General features: G+C 36.5%; 1 protein-coding gene across 3 annotated transcripts in view; it reads left to right on the top strand.

The window, feature by feature from the left end:
• The first annotated feature begins 3524 nt into the window (after nt 1–3524).
• Nucleotides 3525–21739, top strand: part of RAP1GDS1 (Rap1 GTPase-GDP dissociation stimulator 1) — a 222085-nt gene continuing 203870 nt past the window's right edge. The window contains exon 1 of one of the 3 annotated variants that reach the window (XM_051964422.1): nt 3525–4290. In XM_051964422.1, the coding sequence (XP_051820382.1) occupies nt 4287–4290 (4 nt within the window). In that variant the 5' untranslated portion in view covers nt 3525–4286. The remainder of the gene's footprint in view (nt 4291–21739) is intronic. The other 2 variants (XM_051964421.1, XM_051964423.1) reach the window with 2 other exon arrangements.

The raw sequence follows: 21739 nt of genomic DNA on the forward strand, positions 1-21739 counted from the left end.
GAGAAAAGAGCTACTATAAATATTTTTTGAACATATAGGGTCTTTTCCCCCATCACCCTCATTTTCTTATAAGTCTCTTTTGGGATTCATATCTACTGGTGATATTGGTTAGGACAAGAGATATGCATGATTTTATAGCCCTTTGGGTATAATTCATATCTTTTGATCATTTATCATTGGGGAATGGCTCTTTTTTTTTTTAATAAATTTGATTCAGTTCTATATATATTTGAGAAATGAGGCCTTCATCAGAGAAACTACTTCAAAATTCTATAGGCTATTGCTAACTGTCTTTTCCCCCTGTAAATTCTATTCTCTTCCCTTTCACCCTGTCCTTCCTCAATATGCTCTCTCTTCTATCACTCTCCTCCCTTCTCATGTGTTCTTCCCCTCCTAATTTCCTGTGGGATAAGACAGATTTCTATACCTGAATTGTATTTGTATATTATTTCCTCTTTGAGCCAATTCTGAGGGATGTAAGGTTTCACTCACTACCTCTTTTCTCCCCTTTATCCTTCCTGTTGTGTCCAAGTTGGGGTGACAAAACATACTGTGCTTTCTAGAGTCCCCACACTAGAGTCCTAGTGAAGTAATGAGGCAGGACTCCTGAGAATGGTGGGAAAATGGAGTCCATTTTTTACAAGGTCTTTTCCCCTTTTATACCCTCATACTCTTAAGTAACAAAAACACTGGATACTGTGCACATGGGACCACATAAACAACTTGCTATTCTATGTAGTTTGCCACCTAGTATTACTCTTCCACCTGGTATCACTCTGCCTCAATCACAACATGGGTTGTCAGCGTCCCTGACTTCTCAGGAAGGCTGAGAGCCCTTAGGGGAAATGGGGACCCTAACCAGACATTGTCAGCAGGTTCCCTCTAGGCTGAAGGGTCTTATACCTTACCTAGAGTTTCCCCACTGTCTATGACCCTACCCTCTACATCTTCCACTGGGAAAACCTTTTTCTTTTTTGGCAGATAATTCACATCATTCCACCTCTCCTTTTTCCTTTCTCCCCAATACATTCCTCTCTCATCCTTTAATTTTTTTTTTATATATATTATCCCTTCATATTCAACTCACATCTGTGTCCTCTGTCTATATTCCTTCTAACTGCTATAATGAGAAAGTTCTTATGAAATACAAATATTCTCTTATGTAGGAATGTAAACAGCATATCTATCTTCTTTAAATGTTTTCATCATGTGTCTCCCACTCAAAAGCTTTTCAATGGCTCCCTATCTCCTGCCACATCAATTCTAAAAATAATTATTTTAAGAACCAGAAAATTTTACTTCATGATCTTTGATTGAAAAAATAGATGTAGGAACTTTGGCTATAATAGTTGTCACACTGTGGTCATTAGGTCTGCTTAGGATGATATAATTTGATAGTTTGGCATTTCTTCATCTTTTGCCATTCCATATTTGATCTTCTTGAAAAATTCCCATTCCACTAACTTGTCCCTCCATTGAAGACACCATTCTTAGGTTTAATATATTCAATCTAAGTTACCCTACTGGAAGCAAGGCAAAGAACTTTGAATCACAAAAGATTTAATGTCAATGTAAAAACAAACTGGTATAATAATGGATGCTATGTTAAGAATCCCTAGTTCTGCAACCATTACCAGAAGGAATGAATCCTAGAGAATACATTTTGATACATTCTGCTATGCTGTTTTTTCATTTTGTTATTGGTTCTACCTTTGGGATTTTGGTTTATTTTCCCTTTAGAAAATTACTTCCAAAGGATCCAAATCACTTTGATGATCCAATTAAAAAAGCAAGACATCGTATCAGGGATACAAAGACATAACAAACAAATAAATGTCCTCCCTCATACCTCCTCCTCACCCAATCCCTGCTTCAAATGTCTTACATTCTATTGGACAAATAATACAATCATTAGCATTCAGCCTCATTAAACTTTTAAAAAAATCTTTTGCTTTTAGATTACCTTTATTTCTGAATATATCCTCTTTCCTACCCAAGAAGCTATTCTTGGAAACAAAGATTCAAAAACAGAAAAGGAAAGCAGTTTGCAAAAACAACCAGTATTTCATCTGAGATTGACAATATATGCAATATTTCATGTCCATATCAATCAGACTCATTTTTAAGATCTGTGTTTATGAACCTCTTTTTCTTTCCTTTTTTTTTTTTTTTTTTTTTTTGTGAGGGAGGCATAAGAATGAAAGATGGCCTATACCCAGGCTAAAGAAAAGAGCAAGTCACCCCTTCCTCAAAACTTGAGAGAGAACAAGACCAAAATAAGGCTGGAGGAATGAGAGCCGAAAAAAGAGAAAAATCTGATTCAGCTATTTAGCATTTTCCCCACACTTCTGCCAAGGCTGCTCTGGCGCGTTGCTGACTCTGCATCCCTCCTCCTTTCCTGTTTTACTAAAGGGGGCTCCTGAGCAGGCTGGCAGTCCCTTGAGAATGGCCTGGCTCAGATTGACTTCAATCTAGATCACAGAGGAGGTAGGGAAAGGTAAGCAAAATGTCAGAGATGCTCTTTCCTGCCTCTTCCTCATCATTACACAGCAGCACCTGGGCGAGGTCCCAGGGCAGAAGGAAAGCTTTCTACACAGGACCCTAAACCTTTCTCCTGCTTAATGAGCATGCTCAGTAAGAGAACCAATCTCATATCAGACCCTTTTGAATGGGGGGCAGGGAGAGTGGGAGTGGTGGGAGAGAAGGAAACATCCTTTTCCGGGTTTTCTTAAGAGCTGGGAGGGGAGGAAGAAAAGCAAATGCTGAAACTGTCATCCCCGCAGGAGCACAGGCAAAGACAGGATGAAGTGGGTGGAGCTAGGAAGGCGATGGGAGGGACAATCAGGCATTGGGCGTGGCTCTGCATAAAAGAAAGATTTTATTTGGCTTAGGTCTTTTATTTCTTTCAATGTAGAATCCTGCTGCTCATATATTTGGACGTGGTTGCGGTGAAGTCGATCTGAGTGTCACAGTGGCCCTCAAACGCCCGGGGGTTTAGGAGCACTTTTTTTTAGGGCCTTTGCTTCCTACCCTGCTTTGGGGAGAGAACATCCACACTATACTAGGCAGTCGATTGGCCTATCATTACCACCAGTGAGTAGGATGAAGCTCTAATCCTCCAAGGGCCTTAACATTGTGCCTGGCATATTGTGGATGCTTAATAAATGCTTATTAACTTCAAGTCACTTTCCGTGTTTCAGTAATCCTTTAATTAAAACCACGAGTCGAGTCCACGAAACTCCACGCTGACGAGTCTACACGCTGTCCTGAAAAAAGGGATCTTCAGGTTTCCTCGAGAAGGGATGTTCTCTGCAGCAGCTTATTTTGGGGCTCCCTCCCCCAGTCCCCAGCCTCGGGGCTGTCTATCTCTTGGTCAATTCTGTCCATCCCCGCCTCTTCCTGAAAAGAAGCCCGCCTCGGAAGCTGCTGTGGGTGTGACCGTAACTCTTCAAGTGCCCGCTTCGGGGCGGAGAGGGTGGGGTAGGAGCATGAGTAAAATTATCCAATGAAACTTATGGACTATTTTCTGAACCCCGCCTTCTCTCTCCTTGGCGTTTACCTTGTCTAATGGAAGGAGCGGATTCCACCTTACGCCCCGCCCCCTCCTACTTTGGATTCTTCTCTTCTTTCCTCTCTTTAGACCAGTGGAAAGAACGAATCTTTATTGTCCCGCCCCTCTCACAGCCCACCCATTCGAGTCAAAGGAAGGGGCAGATTATATTTTCGCCCCGCCTTGGCTCCGCCTCCAATTTCTACCCCCCGCCACAGTAAGATTGGCTGCAGACTCCGCCCCATCACGGCTGTAGCTAAAGCCAGGAAGAAGGAAGCGCCCTGATTCTGTGCTTCGGTGCCTCCTGCTCTTCTCGCGCGGGCGCACACGCATACGCATACACATACACAAGACCAAAAAAAAAAAAAAAAAAAAACCCACCACCAAAAACCCCCAAATACCTCAAACCCCTCGAGCACCTCCTGCCCCCCATTCTCGGGCATGCTCAGTGAGTAGGGCAGGGTGAGAGGGTTTTGGTGATTTTTTTTTTTTTTTTTTTGGTGGCAAGTAACAAGCGGAGCGCTCCAGCAGCCGGCACAACTCCGCCTCTGCCGCGGCTCCTAGCCCCACTTCGCATCGCCCGCTCCGCCGGCCGGGCCCCTGCCCGCCTGCCCGCATCCGCCCCGGCGGCGGCGGTGCCTTCTCTTCGGGGATCTCTCCAGATTGCGGGAGAGGAGAGGAGCCCGCGGGAGGCAGGACCGCACCCGTGCCCACAGTCCGCGCCCTTCTCGGAGCCATGGGTAAGTCGTACGGCCCCGAAGCCGGGCCGGGGAGATGCTCCTGCTGGGGTCGCCGCCCCGCCCTCCCCTTCCGCCTTCCGCGGCGGGCGCTGCCCCTGCTCCCCGCAGCCCCGCCTGCAGAGCTTCTGGGGGGCCCCCCTCCGCGGCCCGGCTGCCTCCAGCAGCCCCATGCCTGCCCTTCCTCAGCTTTCTCTCTTCCTCTGACTTCTCCTCCCTTGGCTTCTCTCTTTCCTTTGCTTTCCTCTTCCTCTTCTCTTGCTTTGCTTTGCCTTTTCCTTTTCTGCCTTACCTCTCCTTTTCATTCCCTTTTTTGCCTTGTGCCTTTCCTACCTCTGCACTGCTTTGACTTCCTCTGGTTTGCCTTGCCATCTCTCTTCCCTTGGCTGCCCTTTCCTCCCCTTTTACAGCCTTCTCCTGTTTTGCCTTGCCCATCCTTCCCTTTCATTGCTTTTCCCTGCTTTTCCTTGCCTTCACCAGCCTTCCTTCTCCCTGCTTCTGCTAAAAGGAAGGCGACTTCTTTCAACTTAGTTATCCTTGCACTGCTCACTTATTAGTGGGCACTGCCTTGGTCAGGTTTAGGAGGGATGGGTAGATAATTGATAATGGGGTTTACAAACTGAGTGATACCTATTTGTGATTTTTATAAGGAAGAGGAGCAGCAAAGAGTGAACAGGTTCTCACAGGCTTAAATAACTGTTTGAAGGAGGCCATGAGGAATGAGTAGGAAGAGCAGAGCATCTATGCTGCTTTGGCATTTGCACAGGGCTAGGAGGTGTGGGTATTTGCCAGGGAGCACTTGGCTAGTCTGGATTCACTTTATGGGTTCCTTTAGTTTTGTTTCAAACTAGATAGAGGAAGACTAAATGCTCTAGTATGTTATTTCTGAATTTACCTATACTAGTTGTTTTTTCATAGCTTCCTTTTCCAAATCTGCAGACTATTTTTCCTCCAGTTTTTATAATATACAAATATACTGCAAAGTTTCTTGTTCATGCTAATTTGAGGCATCATTTTAAATCATGTGAAGGTTAATTTATTTTACATCGTTTTACATATACAAATATATAATGCTATAATGTTTAGTTAAAAGCAGTAAATATGAAAATACTTGATGAACTATATGGCATAGCTCAAATGCCTGTTTTTTGTGTACTAGGATCATAGATTGAGAGTTGTAAAATGCTTTGGAAGTATCATGTGTAACTTACTCATTTTAACGAGGAAGGTGAATTTTAGAGAGAAAAAATGACTTGTCAGAATGTCACATGGGTGGTAGTCAGTGGCAGAGGCAGAAGGTCCTCTGACTCCAAACCAGCATGCTTTTCCACTGTTTCAAAGCACTGCACTAAAATGCTTGCTATATCTTCTCCATGTTCCTTGATATGCTTCTAATCTCTTGCCCAAAACAATTTCCTTTCTTCTTTTCTAATCTGTTCTTTTGGTATCTGCCACAGTACATCTCTGAATTTGACCTTTTCTTATCCACTCTGTGTAATTTACTTACAGTTTGAGCATAGGATAGTTTTTATAATCTGCAGTTACAGTTTATAACTAGGTGGAGAGGTTAGCCATGTTAGCACAAAAATGGGAAGTCTCCAAGGAAGTATCAAAATATGAGTGGTATTGATAGAGCTTACAATATTAAGTAAAAGCTGACTCCTGAACTAAGCCAAGTTTGTCTCTTTGAAGGAAGGAGGTGATTTGAGATTAGTGAAAATATAGAATCTTGTCTAGTTTTTTATAAATTTTGGGGGATTTCTTTTTTTAATATAGGGACTGTACTATGGTGGTTAATAGAAAGATGATAATTTTGATGTCACATCTCTTTTTACCCCTGAAATTTCAGAAATCCCCAATTTAGGAATGTAACAAAAGTTTGTTTGAAAGTTGATTAATTGAAATTTAGAAAATTTTTCTCCATAGATAATGGCCAGATTCCCAAACAATCCTACAGAAAGCTACTTAATTTGTAATGTAGTTGAAATTTTATGCATAGAAGTAGAGCTTGAAGAGACCTTAGATAATTTAATCCAAGTCTTTCAATGAGGAAACTGAGCCAGAGAGAGATTTAAGGGCTTTGCTCAAGGTCACACAGGTAGTAATAGAAAACAAGTTCACTAAAATATTATTAAAAAAAAAAAAGACATTAGCAAAAACTCATTTAGAAAAAATCTTCCTTGAATTCTAGGGCTTGGGAAAAAAGGCAGGTTTAATTAAAAGAAATTACTAAAGTAGCTGGAGATATTTGAGATTCTGAAGGACATTTTCTGCAGTTTAAAGGAATGGAACATTGAGAACCCTGTTGTTGTTTTTAAATGATACCTGATTTCAATTAGGCATCTTGTATTTATTAAGTACCTACTATATACTAGATAATATACTAAGCTCTGGACATACAAAGAAAAACTTTTTAGGAGCTCACATCTAATTTCATTTTAAAACCTGTATTTCTTTTTCTTGATACAAATGTATCATTAATACTGTTGTATCGGTGATAATTAGAATTGTTGGGCAGAATGAAGAGGTTTGAAATGCTCCCTCAGTTAGATCCAAGCTGGAAGGAAAAGGGAAAGAACAGAATTTAATCAAGATGTTTCATGAAAAAAAATGTTTAAGGTTAGATTAAGCTGTGAGTAGTGAATGACAACAGAAAAGGAGGGGGGAACATCATCTATATGATACTCCAACTATGAAGAAGATGGTAGAAAAGCATGATACATGAACACTATATACCTTTTATTTGGAATGAGTAGCCAGTTGGGATGTTTGTAAATGGAATATTTGTAATATTAGGAATCATGGATTTCTCTACCTGTCTGGAATCAGGAAACCCATTTGAGACTCAGATCTGATTCTTACTAGTTTTATGATCCTAGGCAATCTCAATCTCCTTGGATCTCAATTTAACTTTGCTGCAGTATGAATTATAAATAGTCAGCATGGGGTATTGAATTAAAAAGCCTCAGAGTAAGGAAAACCAGAGTTCAAATCCTACTTCTGATATATGCTGTATTTGTCATCTTGGGCAAGTCACAAAACCTCCCAATATGTGCCAGGCAGCTCTTTGAAACTGTTAAGTTGATGATCTGCATTGGTAGCAGGAATTTCAACCTTAGGGCTTTGACCCTGACACCCACCCCTCCAACCACCAGTATGAAGTATGTATAGTAGTAGAGTAGTGGTACAATTCCATTCCAGTTGTTGTACATTTTAATAAATGCATTCTGAGATTTCTTCATAAAAACATTGAAATCAAATTAGATTTCCTTGGGGATAATTTCAGAGGAATCTCATTCTCCAACATTTCTATGAGTTTATTACTTTTTTTCAGTAGTTGTTCCATATCATTTACCTGTGTCATAGTGATCATATATTGAGGTAGAGCTCCTCCCTTTAAATCAAATCCTCTTTAAAAAGATTCTTGCTCTCTTAATCCCAGATTCCTGTTAATTGTCATGAAGTATACAGGCAGATTTATATAAGGCCCATCCCCAGCTATATCATTATAGAATTATAGGAAGAATAAGTGTCTAGGCACTTAGTAAATCTTCTGTTTCCAGGGAGTTCCTGGAGATGAGGGATCAGGTGATCAGGAATATGTGTTGTTGAAAATAATTGAATGACTTAGCATCTTTTAAATCTCTGTAGACAAGCTTCTAAAACTCTTGCAATTTGCTTGGTAATTATTCATCTTTGTTATCTAGTGTAATTTTTCTGGGAGGAGAGAGGGGGTTGGTATGGAGGGTAAGATCTGAATCACCCTTAGAAACAAATCCTAAATTTGAGTTTTTACTTGCTGAGTACTGTTTGATTTATTTGAGGACAAGAAAGATTTACTGATATTAACAAAAATTTTGAGGCCATTAGGTAATATGATGTCAGACTCAACTAGAAATAGATGCAGGCAACATACTGACTTTAGAAAACCAGAAATTAGCATCATCTGTGTTGTTATTTATTTTGTTATACATTTTCCAATAACGTTTTAGTCTGGTTTGCTGCTCTGGGAAGTTTCTGGCCTCTAGTTTGATGCCTGTGGTGTAATGAATAGAGCACTGGAAGTGAGAGTCAGGAAGACTTGCTTCCAGTACCTATTGTATGATGCTGGGGAAAGTCATTTTATTTCTTTCAGCCTCAATTTTCTCATCTAGAAAATGGGGCTAATATTACTACCTACAGTGGAGAGTTGTTGAGATGATGTATATAAAATGTCTACACAAGCCTTAAAATTAATTAAGCTTAGCAAGCTTAAGATTTGCAAGTGGGAGGGAAAGTGATAGATTCTACAAAGAAATTATTAAGATCCACCAAATCAAATCAACATACATATGATATTTGATGATGAGAGAGAAAGATAAAGAGGGGAATAAATATATAAGAGAATATGGTTCAGGAGAAAGAAAAGATAGAGACCAAAAACTTTTAAATAATACAGCAACTGTCTCTATTATCATGAAAATTTTGTTTAAAAAAAAAAAAAGGATAGGTTCTGGAAATGGCAAGCATCAAATAATACCAAAGAGAATGAAATTGACTGTATTTCAACAGAAAGTTATAGATTTATTGTGGATGTGGAAGATAATTATCACTATGACAGTTATCTGTGCATAGACCATTGACTAGTCAGAGCTAAGAGAATTTATAATAAACAAAAGGAAAATATAATTATGAAGATCTAATACTGAATTATATAAGAAAGCTATTAAAAGTGGGAAATGGACGACAGAAATGATATCAACACTGACTCACCAGTTTCATCCAGAAGTTAAATAAATTAATTGATATTACAGGGAGACTCCCCAAAACTTACAAAATGTCTTCATCAACAAACATTTGATTTGCTAAAGAGAGAGAGCTGCCAACAGCAAAATGAGGTTACAAAATAACTGTAAATATCTGTAAAATTTTGATGAACTGTTATGAGCAGCATTTCTCAGAAAAAAGCAAAAAGCAAGGGAGAATGAACCCAAATTAAAGAAAACTTGTCACTATATTCAGCTAAGTAAAGTTATCCAAGGGCATTCAAGGATGAAAATGAAAAGAGGATTACAAACAAAAGAAAAATGGAAAAGATTTGCAACAGCTATTACAACCAACTTTTTTCGCTACTAAATTGTTGTGGTACTAACACACTGGGAGCTGCTATTGTGACAAAAGAGGTAGAAATAGTATTAGGGGAAAAAAGTCAGGAAAAGCAGCCAAATTAGATTGTGTTCTTCATTTTTGAAGAGGACCAATACCATCACAAGATGATGTCTTTTTTGAATGGCAATTTTAAAATTCAAACAATAGTCAAGACACAAAACCAGTCTATTATAAGCCTTGAAGTGTGTCACATTCACTTTAAGCCCAGATTTTTCTTTTTTCTTTTTTATTAAAGCTATTTATTTTCAAAACATGTATTTATATAATTTTCAGCATTCACCTTTGCAAAACCTTGTGTTCCAATTTTTTTTTTCTTCCCTTCCCCTACTCCTTCTCCTAGATGGCAAGTAATCCAATATGTTTAAACATGTACAATTCTTCTTATATGTATTTCCACAATTATCATGGTGCACAAGAAAAATCAGATCAAAAAGGAAAAAAAAATGAGAAGGAAGTCAAAATGGCTAGCAACAAAAGAGTGAAACAACTCTGTTGTGATCCCTACTCCACAGTTCTCTCTCTGGGTGCAGATGGCTCTTCCCATCCCAAGACCATTGGAACTGGCCTGAATCACCTCCCTGTTGAAAACAGCCACATCCATCAGGATTGATTATCTTGCTATCTTCTTGATACTGTACAATGATCTTCTGGTTCTACTCACTTCATTTAAGCATCAGTTCATGTAAGGCTCTCCAGGTCTCTCTGAAATCAATAGGATGTCAACTCATGCTTGAATTGGATTTAAGTAAGGCAGAGCTGTCTATTCTCTTGTGGAGAGTCATTAGAGGCAAGAAAAGTCAAGATGACTGTTGATGGCCCAGGATACAGTGGATGATCTTGCCATCTTTGATGTCTGACCAAGATCTAAGCACTCTACAGCTCCTACTTTAGCCTCTTTCATGACCATTTGAACAAATTGTGCCCATTCCATGAAGGACAGTTTTCACATGTTTGGATAGACATCTCCCTACAACTCACTGACAAGTTTGAGGCTCCAACCTGGTTTAGGTTGTCTTTTTAGATGGTTTGCTGGAGTGTGGCTGAAGGTGAGAATTGAGTGCCAGTTAGACACCAAAGATGGATGAGCAGCCCTAAAAAGAATTCAGCAACCTTTCATACCAGAGGTGCTAGTTCTCTTTGAATACTCCATATACCTACTGTATACTTAGATTGTGTATACATAAAGAAAAACAGTACTAGAAGTGATACAATTGGAAGGATTTTTGAGGACCTCTTTAAAAGGTAAGGAACCTGAAAGACGAGAAAATACCAAAGATTGTGGAAAAAATATCAGACCTTACTGATGCCAAAATAGATGACTAAGAAAATATCATAACTGCTGAGCCTACAAGCCTGCCCTTCATCTATAGAAAACTTTTATAGGTTTTTTACACACAAATTGAAAGCTGCTTTCATGAGGCTATTAGAAAATAAGTTGATTTTCACAAATATTGTTGAAGAATCATATATTTATCATCTTAAAACCAAGGGTATAGAGAGTATAAGATCCTATTATGCTTAATATAGATTATAAAAATGTGTTCAACTTAAAATATTACTTTATATACTCTTTTACTACAAAGTGTCTCCCACATATCAAAGTCTCTTAAGATACTTTGGACAGTGTAACTATATCCCTCTGATAATAAGCATAATTTGAGGCATAAAACAGGAAGATTTATGCTCACCAAAAGTTTGTACTGCTATAGTAGAAATTCACCAGTCTCTAGAGCTTTCCTGTGGATGTTGAGGTCTTCTGAATAATGTTTGCTAAAGATAGTGTATGGAATGTATTAGGCCCAAGACACTATTGAGCTTCCTGGAAGAGAATTGTACTCAGAGGAGTTTGATCTGTCTATCCATTCAGGAAATGCTAAATCATTTAAGAATGTCTGTTACCTATCGTACACTGAATCTCAAGATAAGCTCAAAATGGATAAATGATTTAAACTTAAATGGTGTTCTCATGTGCAAATTAGATGAGAATGGAAGAAATTATCTGACAGATTTATAGATAAGGGTACAAGTTCATAATCAAACAAGTGTTAGATTCATGGGAAGTAAAATAGACTATTGTGATGACATAATTAAATTTTTTTTGCACAAAGCCATTGCAACCAAAAGCAAAAAAAAAAAAAATAAAATAAATCAAGAAACTGGGAAAAAATTTTTTTTTGTAGCAAGTTTCTCTGATAAAGGTTTAGTTTCTTAAATATATAGAGAACTGACCCATTTTGGCATTTTTTCAAAAAGCTGCTCCGAATTAATAGGAAAGAGGACATGAACATGCAATTTTCAGAGAAAAAAAAAAACAAATATACTAATGTCATAGTAAAAAATTCTAAATCACTAATAATAGAAGGTACCACATCACAGTTATCAAATTATCTAAGATGGTAGAAAAGGAAAAATAACAAACACTAGAGGGAATGTGGGAAAATAGATACACTTAATGCACTGTTGGTGGAGCTATGAACTAGTTCAACCATTTGCAGAACAATTTGGAACTATGCACAAAAGGACATAAATTCTTTGAATAGTCCATATACCTATTGTATACCTAGATTGTGTATACATAAAGATCTAATAATGCTACGATTGTCAAGGAGATCAAAGGAAAAGGAAAAAGTACAAGATTTTATAGCAGCTCTTTGTATGATGATAAAGAACTGGAAACTAAGGAGAGATGCCTATGAATTGGGAAATGGCTGAACATTTTTGTTTATGATAAAATTACCTATAAGAAATGATGAAGGGGATGGTTTCTGAAAAATCTGGGAAGATTTACATGAACTGATGCGAAGTGAAATGAGCAAAACCAGTAGAACAATCTATTCAGTAATAGCATTATTATAATGATAATCAATTGTGAAAATCATAGTAACTATGATTAATATAATGGTCTACCATGACTCCTTAAGGACTCATGATATAAAATATTATCTACCTCCCGATAGAGAACTTATAAACTCACAAAGTGCAAACTGAAGCATTTTTTTTTCTTCTTAATTTTTCTTGATTTTAAATAACTTTTGGAACACAGCTAATAAAGAAATATGTTTTTCATGACTTCATATAATACACACTCACATATACATATATAATGGATATCATATTTTTTGCCTTAATGGTTTGGGGGGAGGAGTGAAGGAAAGAATTTAGAACTGAAAATAAAAATAAAAATTTTAAATGAAAAGATATATATATATATAACATACATATATGTATATATGTACATATGCACACATGTATATACATGTATAGTCATACACATCTATATATATGTATATATGAATGTTGTCTAGATTTCAACAAGCATCAGAATGGATTCTTTATAAAACACGGCCAGCAGAATGTATATCTAGGATAGTTAATTAAGATGAATAACGAGCTGGGTCCAGAATTGAAAAAAGGTGAGGAAAGTGGGCTGGATTGCTTCTTGGGGAATTGCATAACAGTTTTACTGACCCCAGGTTTCCTATAACAGGAAAGGTCCCTCTTTTCATTTACAAAGTATTGCTGCCACAAGACTACTTTCCCTGTAGAACTATTTATATTACCAAAAATCTTCATTAGGAACACAAATTTCATGACAAACTTATTTCATTTTCTAATATCAATATTTTTCCTTGGTTATGTTTTTTTAACATAAAAAATATTTTTTTAAAATAAATTTTATTGCCATCTTTTTAAAAAAATAATTAATATCTTTCAATTCATTCTCGCCTTTTTTAGAGATCCATGCTTTATAATAAAGGATTTTTAAAAAGAGAAATAAAAATTCTGCAAAGCTAACAAGCTCATCAAAAAAATTAAATACCGTTTTTTGTATAACTGTAATCCCCCATTCTTTTAAAGAAGGAGGCAATTGTGATCATTATAATTTTGTGGTAGTATTTAAATTTTTTATTATTCTTTTTATTTATCATAGTCATAGAGTATATTGTTTTCTGATTCTGCTTATATCATTTTTTATCAGTTCATAGAAATCTTTCCATTTTTTTTTAATACTTTACATTACAGTAGTATTCCATTCATGTACTCCAACTTATTTAGCCATTCCTCAGGTTAATGGACATCTATATTGTTTCAATTCTTTGCTAACATAAAAAAGATGGTACAAATATTTGGTGTATATGGGGCATCAGATACTTAATAGCTGTAGACACAATAGCCGAATAGGTCACTTAACTTCTATTTGCTCCAGTTTTTTCAATCCCCTTCATCTCACCCTCTTAAAACAGGGATATTATGCTTGGGGGGTTTATCCTGGGCCTACACATTTTTCTCAATGATTTGTATAAAAACGTAGATGACATGACATCAGACTAGGAGGATTAGAAACACTAGGTGATAGGATACAAAAGTTTCTTTAGAGGTTGAACAGTTGGTTGAATTTAAGGAGATGAAACTAAGTAGGAAATTAATGTGAAGTCTTACATTGGATTAAAAAAAACAAACAAACACAACTAACCATGCAAGTGAAGCCTCAGAGGGAGAGACCTGATTAGACAGTCATTTTTCTGGTTGAGGTCTTGAAGTTATAGCTTGTTGAAAACCTATTTAAGTCAGCAGTACGTTGTAGTAGCCAAAAAAAGCTAATTCAGTCTTGAGCTCTATTACTTCTGGGAACAAGGAGAAATCTCTAGATATCCTAAAGATTATACTCTATGTTTTCATTTCTGCATGCCACAGTTTAAAATGAACATGGGTAATCTGTCAAGAATAGGTTGTAGGATCTTAAATCCATGTCATCTGCAAGTGACTTGAAGGGAATTTCTGACTTGAAGAAGAAATGATTCAGAGGAGACATCACCCTCTGCGAGTATTTGAAAGACTGTTTTGTGGAGAAGGAATCAGATTTGTACTGTTTGGCTCCAGGAACTAGAAATTGGAGCATTGTGGAATTGCCAAGAGGTTTGATGTCAAGAACCACTGCTAACAAGGAATGATTGCAAAATAGCCAGTGCCCTCCATTGGAGGTCTGCAAGCAAAGACTGGATGGCTTACTTATCAGATATGGTAGAGAGGAAGATTTCTTTACTGTAAAGGTATGACTGGCTGGCTGCACAGTAATCCGATATAGGTTGTATGCATACAGTCATTTAAAACATATTTCCATATTAGTTGTTTCCATATTAATTGTAAAACAAAAATCAGGAGAAAAAAACCAAAGTGAAAATAGCATGCTTTGATCTGCTTGGAGTCTCTGAATATGGATGGCATTTTCCATCCTAAGTCTATTGAAATTGTTTTAGATCACACTACAGAGGAGAGCTAAGTCCATCATAGTTGGTCATCACAGAATTTTCCTATTACTTTGTTGTTGTTTTTTTAAATTTAATTTTTTTTATTATCTTATTTTCCCAAATACTGCAAAGATAGTTTTCAACATTCTTTTTTGCAAAACCTTGAGTTCCAAATTTTTCTCTGTTCTCTCCCTCTCCCCCTACATAGCAAGTAATTGGATATAGGTTAAACATGTGCAATTCTTCTAAACATATTTCCATATTCATCATGTTTCAAAAGGAAAATCAGATCAAAACAAAAACAATGAGAAAGGGAAAGGATAGCTAAGCCATAATTTTTTATCCAGAGATTCCACTCCAGATTAATACCCTCAAAGAAGTCACATATGTGCTTTGTATGTAATTCTTCTAAACATATTTCTATATTTGTCATGCTGAGAAAAAAAATTCAGATCAAAAGGAAAAGAAAACAAGCAATTAACAACACAAAAGGTGAAAATAACTATATTTTGATTCATATTCAGTCTTCCTAGTTTTCTCTTTGGATATGAATGGCATTTTCCATCACAAGTCTATTGGAATTGAGGCCTATCTATTGATAAAGATCTTAAGATGTAAGTGTAAAGTAGCATGGGAAGACTTAAGAATGAAGAGATGAAAAATGAAGGTAGCAAACCCAAGATAAGTATGTATGCCAAAACCAACGTATGCAATAAAAACAGTGTAAACTATAAGAACATTAATATAATGATTTTAACTGAATGCTCTGAAATTATAATGACCAAATTCAGCCCCAAAAAGAGATATGAGAATTCCTTCTTTGAATTGTGAAGTGGCAGCATGTGTCAGATTTTTTGTTGTATTGGTTAATTTTGCCTGATTCTTTTTTTTATTGTTTATTATAAAGATTTGTTTGGGAGTGAGTGAGAGGAAGGCTACATTGGGAAACATAAATGGTGTAAAAAACAAAAATTACCAATAAAAACCTATTTTTAAAATGAAACTCTGAAAGAATGCTCCAAATCATTAATAATAAGAAAAATGTAAACCAAAAGCATTTTGAATTTTCACCTCACAAGCAGCAGGTTGACAAAGGTGACAGATAATGAATGAAGTATTCATTAAGTGCTTACTGTGTGCAACAGACTTCATATTCCAACAGAGGAGACAACACATGTGGAAGATTTCAGCTACAGGTTAGAAGGAAAAGCTCCATGGACCTGAGGGTAAAAAAAAAAAACAATAACGAAAAAAACAACTTTCCTTTCTGAATTTTCAGCAGTTGTGGCTATAGCACCTACAGGAACAGTTGCCAGGCTGTATCTCCACAGGGATTGTTTCCCAGGATGATGACTGTACTCACTGGGTTGGAAGCTTTGCTATTCCCAAGGCTTTTGGGTTCAGCATTCTGAATTATCTCTATCAGGTTTTGAAGGGAGATTGTAGTGGGTTAACTTGCCTGCACATGATGCCTCCTGTTTTTCTTTTAGGTCTCTGTGCTTCTTTCGCTACGAGAAAGGGACTAGTCAGTGTTAGAAAGGTTGTTGACAGACAAGTGGTTAATGCACTCATGGTAGTACTGTGAATCTGTCTAATCTTAAGTCAAAATTTAAAATTGAAATTATTGTTTTGTTAGAGGGGCACCATTAAGCATTTTGAGGAATATTTGCCATCTCCTTTCTATCTGGAGATGGATAATCTTGTCCTTTTTTTTGTTGCTTCTGATTAACATTCATTTCAGAGAATGATATTTTTTCTAATATTTTCGAATTCTAAGGAATCCTTATATGATTAAGTCAGCAATATTCCAAGCTTTTCCTATTAATTTATAGCCAAAAAGTATAGATGGTGAATTTATATGGTTATTGCTTTGTAATTCAACATCAAACAGATTCTAGATCTATAGATTTACTGGTAAACAAGAATGTTGTATGCAGGGTTTCCTTGAACATTTTGGAAAATATGGCAGTATGTTATTTGGAATATAGTTTTGTTACTTTACTAGAAATCATAATATTTCAAAGGCATTCCATTTTTTTTAATGTCTTTGGGACTTAGTATGGTAAATTCTTTTTGTTTATTTTGTTTAAATCTTTGGTGCAGATTACATTCTAATGATTGCCAAAATTCTGGGTGATATTTTGTATGCAGGATGCTATAGTAAGGAATACTCATTTAGATTCCCTCCCTTCCATTATGGCTTTTTTCTTTTAGGAGCAGGGTCAAGAGATAATATATCCCATCTGTAATTGGAAAGTATAGACCAAAATGACACTGTTTATAGGATTCCTTTCTAAGAGTTCCTTGGGGAAATTTGCTGTAGCTGCTTTGTGGTGGCTCCCAGAAGGCTGATTTGTGTATGTCTTTTGGGTCTGAAACAGGTACAATACCCAACCCATCTCTATTCTAACCCATCTACTGCTGTTGTGTCTAACTGAAAATCCAGATTAATTGATAAATACACATTTGTTTTGTTTATAATACTTTTTTATCCTCTTAAGCCAGAAAATAGCAATGGCCCACTTTTGTAGATAGGAAAAACAAATGGAGATTAAGTTGTTCAGTCTCCTTGATTTGTGCTTGATAAATTGCATAAAAAAATTTATTGTGTAATGTTTATTTGAAAAGAGAGATATAAGGTTTGAACTAGAAGGAAACATTGGTATTTCTTGCTATACAATCAGGTTAGCATTTGGCTTTGAAGAACCACACTTTAACCTGGCAAACGTAATTGGACTTAGGATGCAGGTTAGTGTTTTCTATATACATCTTCCATTAGCAGAAGGTTAGGCATCCTAGCAACAGTGGCCTAGGTTAGGCATAAATTGAAGTAGTTAAAATTTGACTTTCACCTTAGATGGATGTTAATGAACCCTAAAGTTCTTATGATTTTTGTTGTTGGGTTTTTGCTCATTAAATGGATTTTACCTGCCAAGGTAAATGATCATATGGGTCAGTTAGTCTTTGGTGGGAAGGCAGAGACTAGTAAAAAGGAAGTCAAGAATCATGAATGGCAGTACCTTCCTAGGATAACAGACCTTGTTTCAGTTTGCTTTTAATGATAGAAGCATTTGACCATATTTAACTTTGTTTTATGTAAACTTCTTGAGGGAAAAAAAGTTGCTATTTAATTTGGCTCTGCTTAAAATTTTAAATGCTGTGGTTAGGTAACAGGCTTTTTGTCTCATACTTCTTTTCTGCAACTATTGTCCTTTAACCTACATATGAAATGCTTTATTTAGGATAGGATTTTCAATAATGTATGTTTCAATAACACAAGCATTCTTAATTTCTATTCAAACATCCAGAGAAAAGGTGACCCTCTCTCAACAGTAGTATAGTAACCGAATTTCCTAGCAAGCTGGCTCTGGTGGCTGGAGTGGAGGATAATGTCTAGAATAGGGGAAACAAGAATTCTTGAATATCCCAAGTGAAAGAGGAAATCAGATAATGGAAAGGAGAATAGCTGAAATGTTTAAAAACTTGCTTGCTTGTTTAAATTCTACTGGAATAACCCTGAAAGGCTAGTTTGATGATGGCCATTAGGGGTAGACACTGTCAGCAAGAACACAATTATTATTTCCTGTTATTGTTTCCATTTGCTCCTTTTGGTTTTCCAGTAGCAGAAAATGAACAAGAACTTTATCAGCAACTGTTGTTAAGTTGTTGTTCAGTTGTGTGGAACTCTTCTTGACTCCCTTTAGGTTTTTCTTGGCAAAGATACTGGAGTGGTTTGCCATTTCTATCTCCACTCATTTTACAGGTGAAGAAATGAGACAAATAGGGTTAAATGACTTGATTATTGTCACACTCCTAGTTTCTTAGGCTGGATTTGAACTCGGAAAGATGTCTTCCTAATTCCAGACCTGGCATTTATATTCAGTGCACCATGTAAGCTGACCTTATCAACAGCTGTGAATACTCTTAAATTGGTGAATTGATGTGGGAGAGGAACACATAGTGCTCTAGGTCAGCATATGTCTTATGCTCTAGAGCAGGGGTGACACAGTATAGGCCAGAGAAATCATTTACTAAGGCAGCTGCAGGAGATGATGAGCTGAAAGCTAGGTATAACCTCTCACTACTTGAGTTCTCTAAGTTGATAATTTAGTATGGCCCTCAAGTGATGTTATAAATATCCAAATTACCCTTTGGCAGAAAAAAGTTTCCCCATTCCTGCTCAAGGGAGAAGATACATTTGAACACAAGAAGTTTGGGTACCTTCATATTATTCTCCAGGATCATAGATCTCACTTTAAATAGATATTGGTGCTAAAGTAAAGATTAGTCAATCAATTCTGGCTTTAGAAACAACTTATAATGTATCCATTGTTTGCAAAGAGGGATTTTTGTTTACATTCGGTATTGATGATGAAGATCCTTGTGCTTCTATACAAATTATTATATCAAGTAATTAATGACATAACATAAATGAGTTGGACCTTTGCCAAAAACTGTAATCTCTGTGTATTTTGAGCAAAATGGAAAAAAAAAAACCAGAAGTTTGAAACATTCACCATAGTCTTCTCTCTGGATTGCTTTATCACAAGATCATTGGAACTGGCCTGAATCATCTTGCTTTTGAAAAGAGCCACATGCATCAGAATTGATCATCACATAATCTTATTGTTGCTATTGTACAATGTTCTCTTGGTTCTACTCACTTTACCTAACAGGAGGAGACTTTTCAAAATGCATATATATTATTGTAAACTTAATCATTAACAAACAACCAGAACTTTGTAAGAGTGGAAAAGAGGATTGACTATTAGAGGTGCAGTTTGTTTATTAAAAATATTTTACAAAGTAGGAACAAAATTGGAGGGAATTTTCTTAATTATAAATAGTATCACCTATGTACTTTTCTTCTTCTCAGCCTCTGAATTCCTCCAGTTGTCTGGCAAATGTTAAGGTAGGAGTGGGTTTTATACACTGGGATGAAGAATGGTATAGGGAAAGATGTAATAGAACTAAGAAAGTTAGAAATCATTGAAACTAGGATAACCCCCCCCCACAAAAATCTCTGTAATGGAAAGGAATAGAAGTGGGGTATGTGGGTGGTTGCTGTGTTGAAAAAATGCTCAAAAAGTAAGTACTAGGAAAGAGGGAGCACGATTTAAGCTAAGAAGATTTTTTAAAAATATAGAATTAATAGAAAAATATAGAATAAATGTTCCATGTATATACACATATATATAAAGTCAGAAAAGGATCTAAGATTTGTCGATGTCTAGACATTTAGAGATGATAGGAGATTTTTTTCAGAATGGAAAATATAGTGAATAGCAGTAGCTTTGTAGCCTGAGAGCTGGAGGACATGGGACCTACATTTGAGAAGCCTGCAAAGGACCTCTCAGATTGTTAATGTTTGGTTTTAGTTATGCTAACTAAGGGCTTCCTAATATCAACAATCTTTTGCTTCATAAATAAATCCCCCTATTTCTATTTTTAAAAACTTTTTTCATTTATGTTATTTTCATTTCTAAATGGCTTCCTCTTTGTCCTTTTTCACAAAAAAAGATGAGTAAAACAAGAGAATACCATAAAGACAAAACCTGATTTAGAGAGCAATGAAGTGTATTTCACTTATTTAGAGAGGGCCTTTCCATTTGTAATTGTTTATTTACATTATTGTAGTAGTACAATATTGTTCTTTTATTTCTGCACATTTCACTCAGAATTTAGTTAGTTCAAGTCTTTCTGTGTTTTTAAGTATCATGCCTAGATGAAGGGATAGGTCATTTCTTTGAGAGCCTCCACAGTTGTGAATCATAAACTTGAAGATGTTGCAAAGCAGTCTTCGCAGATGTTTCTTGTGGATTGGGAATGAAATAAATTGGAGGCAAGAAGGAAGAGGAGAGAGGTCAGACAATGCAACTGCCTTTCAGTAGGGAGGTCAGAGAACAACAACAGCCTCTCAGTCTCCTTGTTATCATTATCCTCTCACATGAAGAGATCCATTCTACAGGTCTGAGTTAGACCTCAGCAGCCACTGGCAGGTGGCTCCCATATTGCAACACTATATTTTTCTAAATTTATCATGATTATTATTTTTACTAAACAGTAATATTTCATTTTATTTATATGCTACAGTTTATCCAACCACTGTTGCTCAATGTTCTTTCCACTCGCAAGTGCCTCTAAGAGAAACTGAGATTAAGTGCCTTGCTCAGAATGACACAGCTAGTAAGTCAATTCTGATGTGAATTCAAGTCTTTCTGATTCCAGGTTCATGTGCCATCCATTGAGTAATCTTCTGCCTCCAAGGAGTCATGAATATCTAAATTGACATGTGACTAAAGACATTTACTAGCTGTTTTACTTGGACAAGTCACTTAAACTCGGTTTGCTTTATTTTCTTCATTTGTAAAATGGGCATAATAATAGCATCTACTTTCCTGGGTTGTTTATAAGAATCATGAAATAATAATTGCGAAGTGCGAAACCTGGCAGGTGTTTGATATACATTAAGTGCAATATAAATGTTAGCTGTTATCACTTAACTTCTCAACTGTCATTTTCCCATTCACTCACACAGTCACCATTTTCATTTAGGTCTTTGTCCTCTCTTGTTTGGACTATTAAATTAGGCTTCTCTTTGTTTTCCCTGCCTTTCCCCATTCCAACTCATTTCTCACACAGTTACCAGGGTAAAATATAGGTATGACCCGAATCATGCCTCTTCTCTACTTCTCAGAGAGTTCATCCTCTCTTTAGGCTTGTTGTGGCTAGGTCTCTCTGTGCTAATGTAAGTGTGATTTGGTTGGTCAGGTTCAGAATCAGTGAAATGAGACAGAGCACTTGATTTCAAATTCTTTCTGACAAGTACTTGCTGTGTGACTCTAGAAAAGTCACTGAACCACTCCGGCAACTGAACCACAGGCAACTCCAAGGAAATCTTTGGTCCTTGAGGGATATTTGAAAATAAATACAATATTTTCCTAAGAAAAAATAAGAAGAAAGCTATCAAACTATCAAACCATCATTGAACTTGAGAAAAGGAAATTTACTAGTCTTTGCAGGGAAGGACCTTCAGGGCAGAATAGAACATTGAT

The sequence above is a fragment of the Antechinus flavipes genome, chromosome 6, assembly GCF_016432865.1.
Source record: "Antechinus flavipes isolate AdamAnt ecotype Samford, QLD, Australia chromosome 6, AdamAnt_v2, whole genome shotgun sequence".
NCBI lineage: Eukaryota > Metazoa > Chordata > Mammalia > Dasyuromorphia > Dasyuridae > Antechinus > Antechinus flavipes.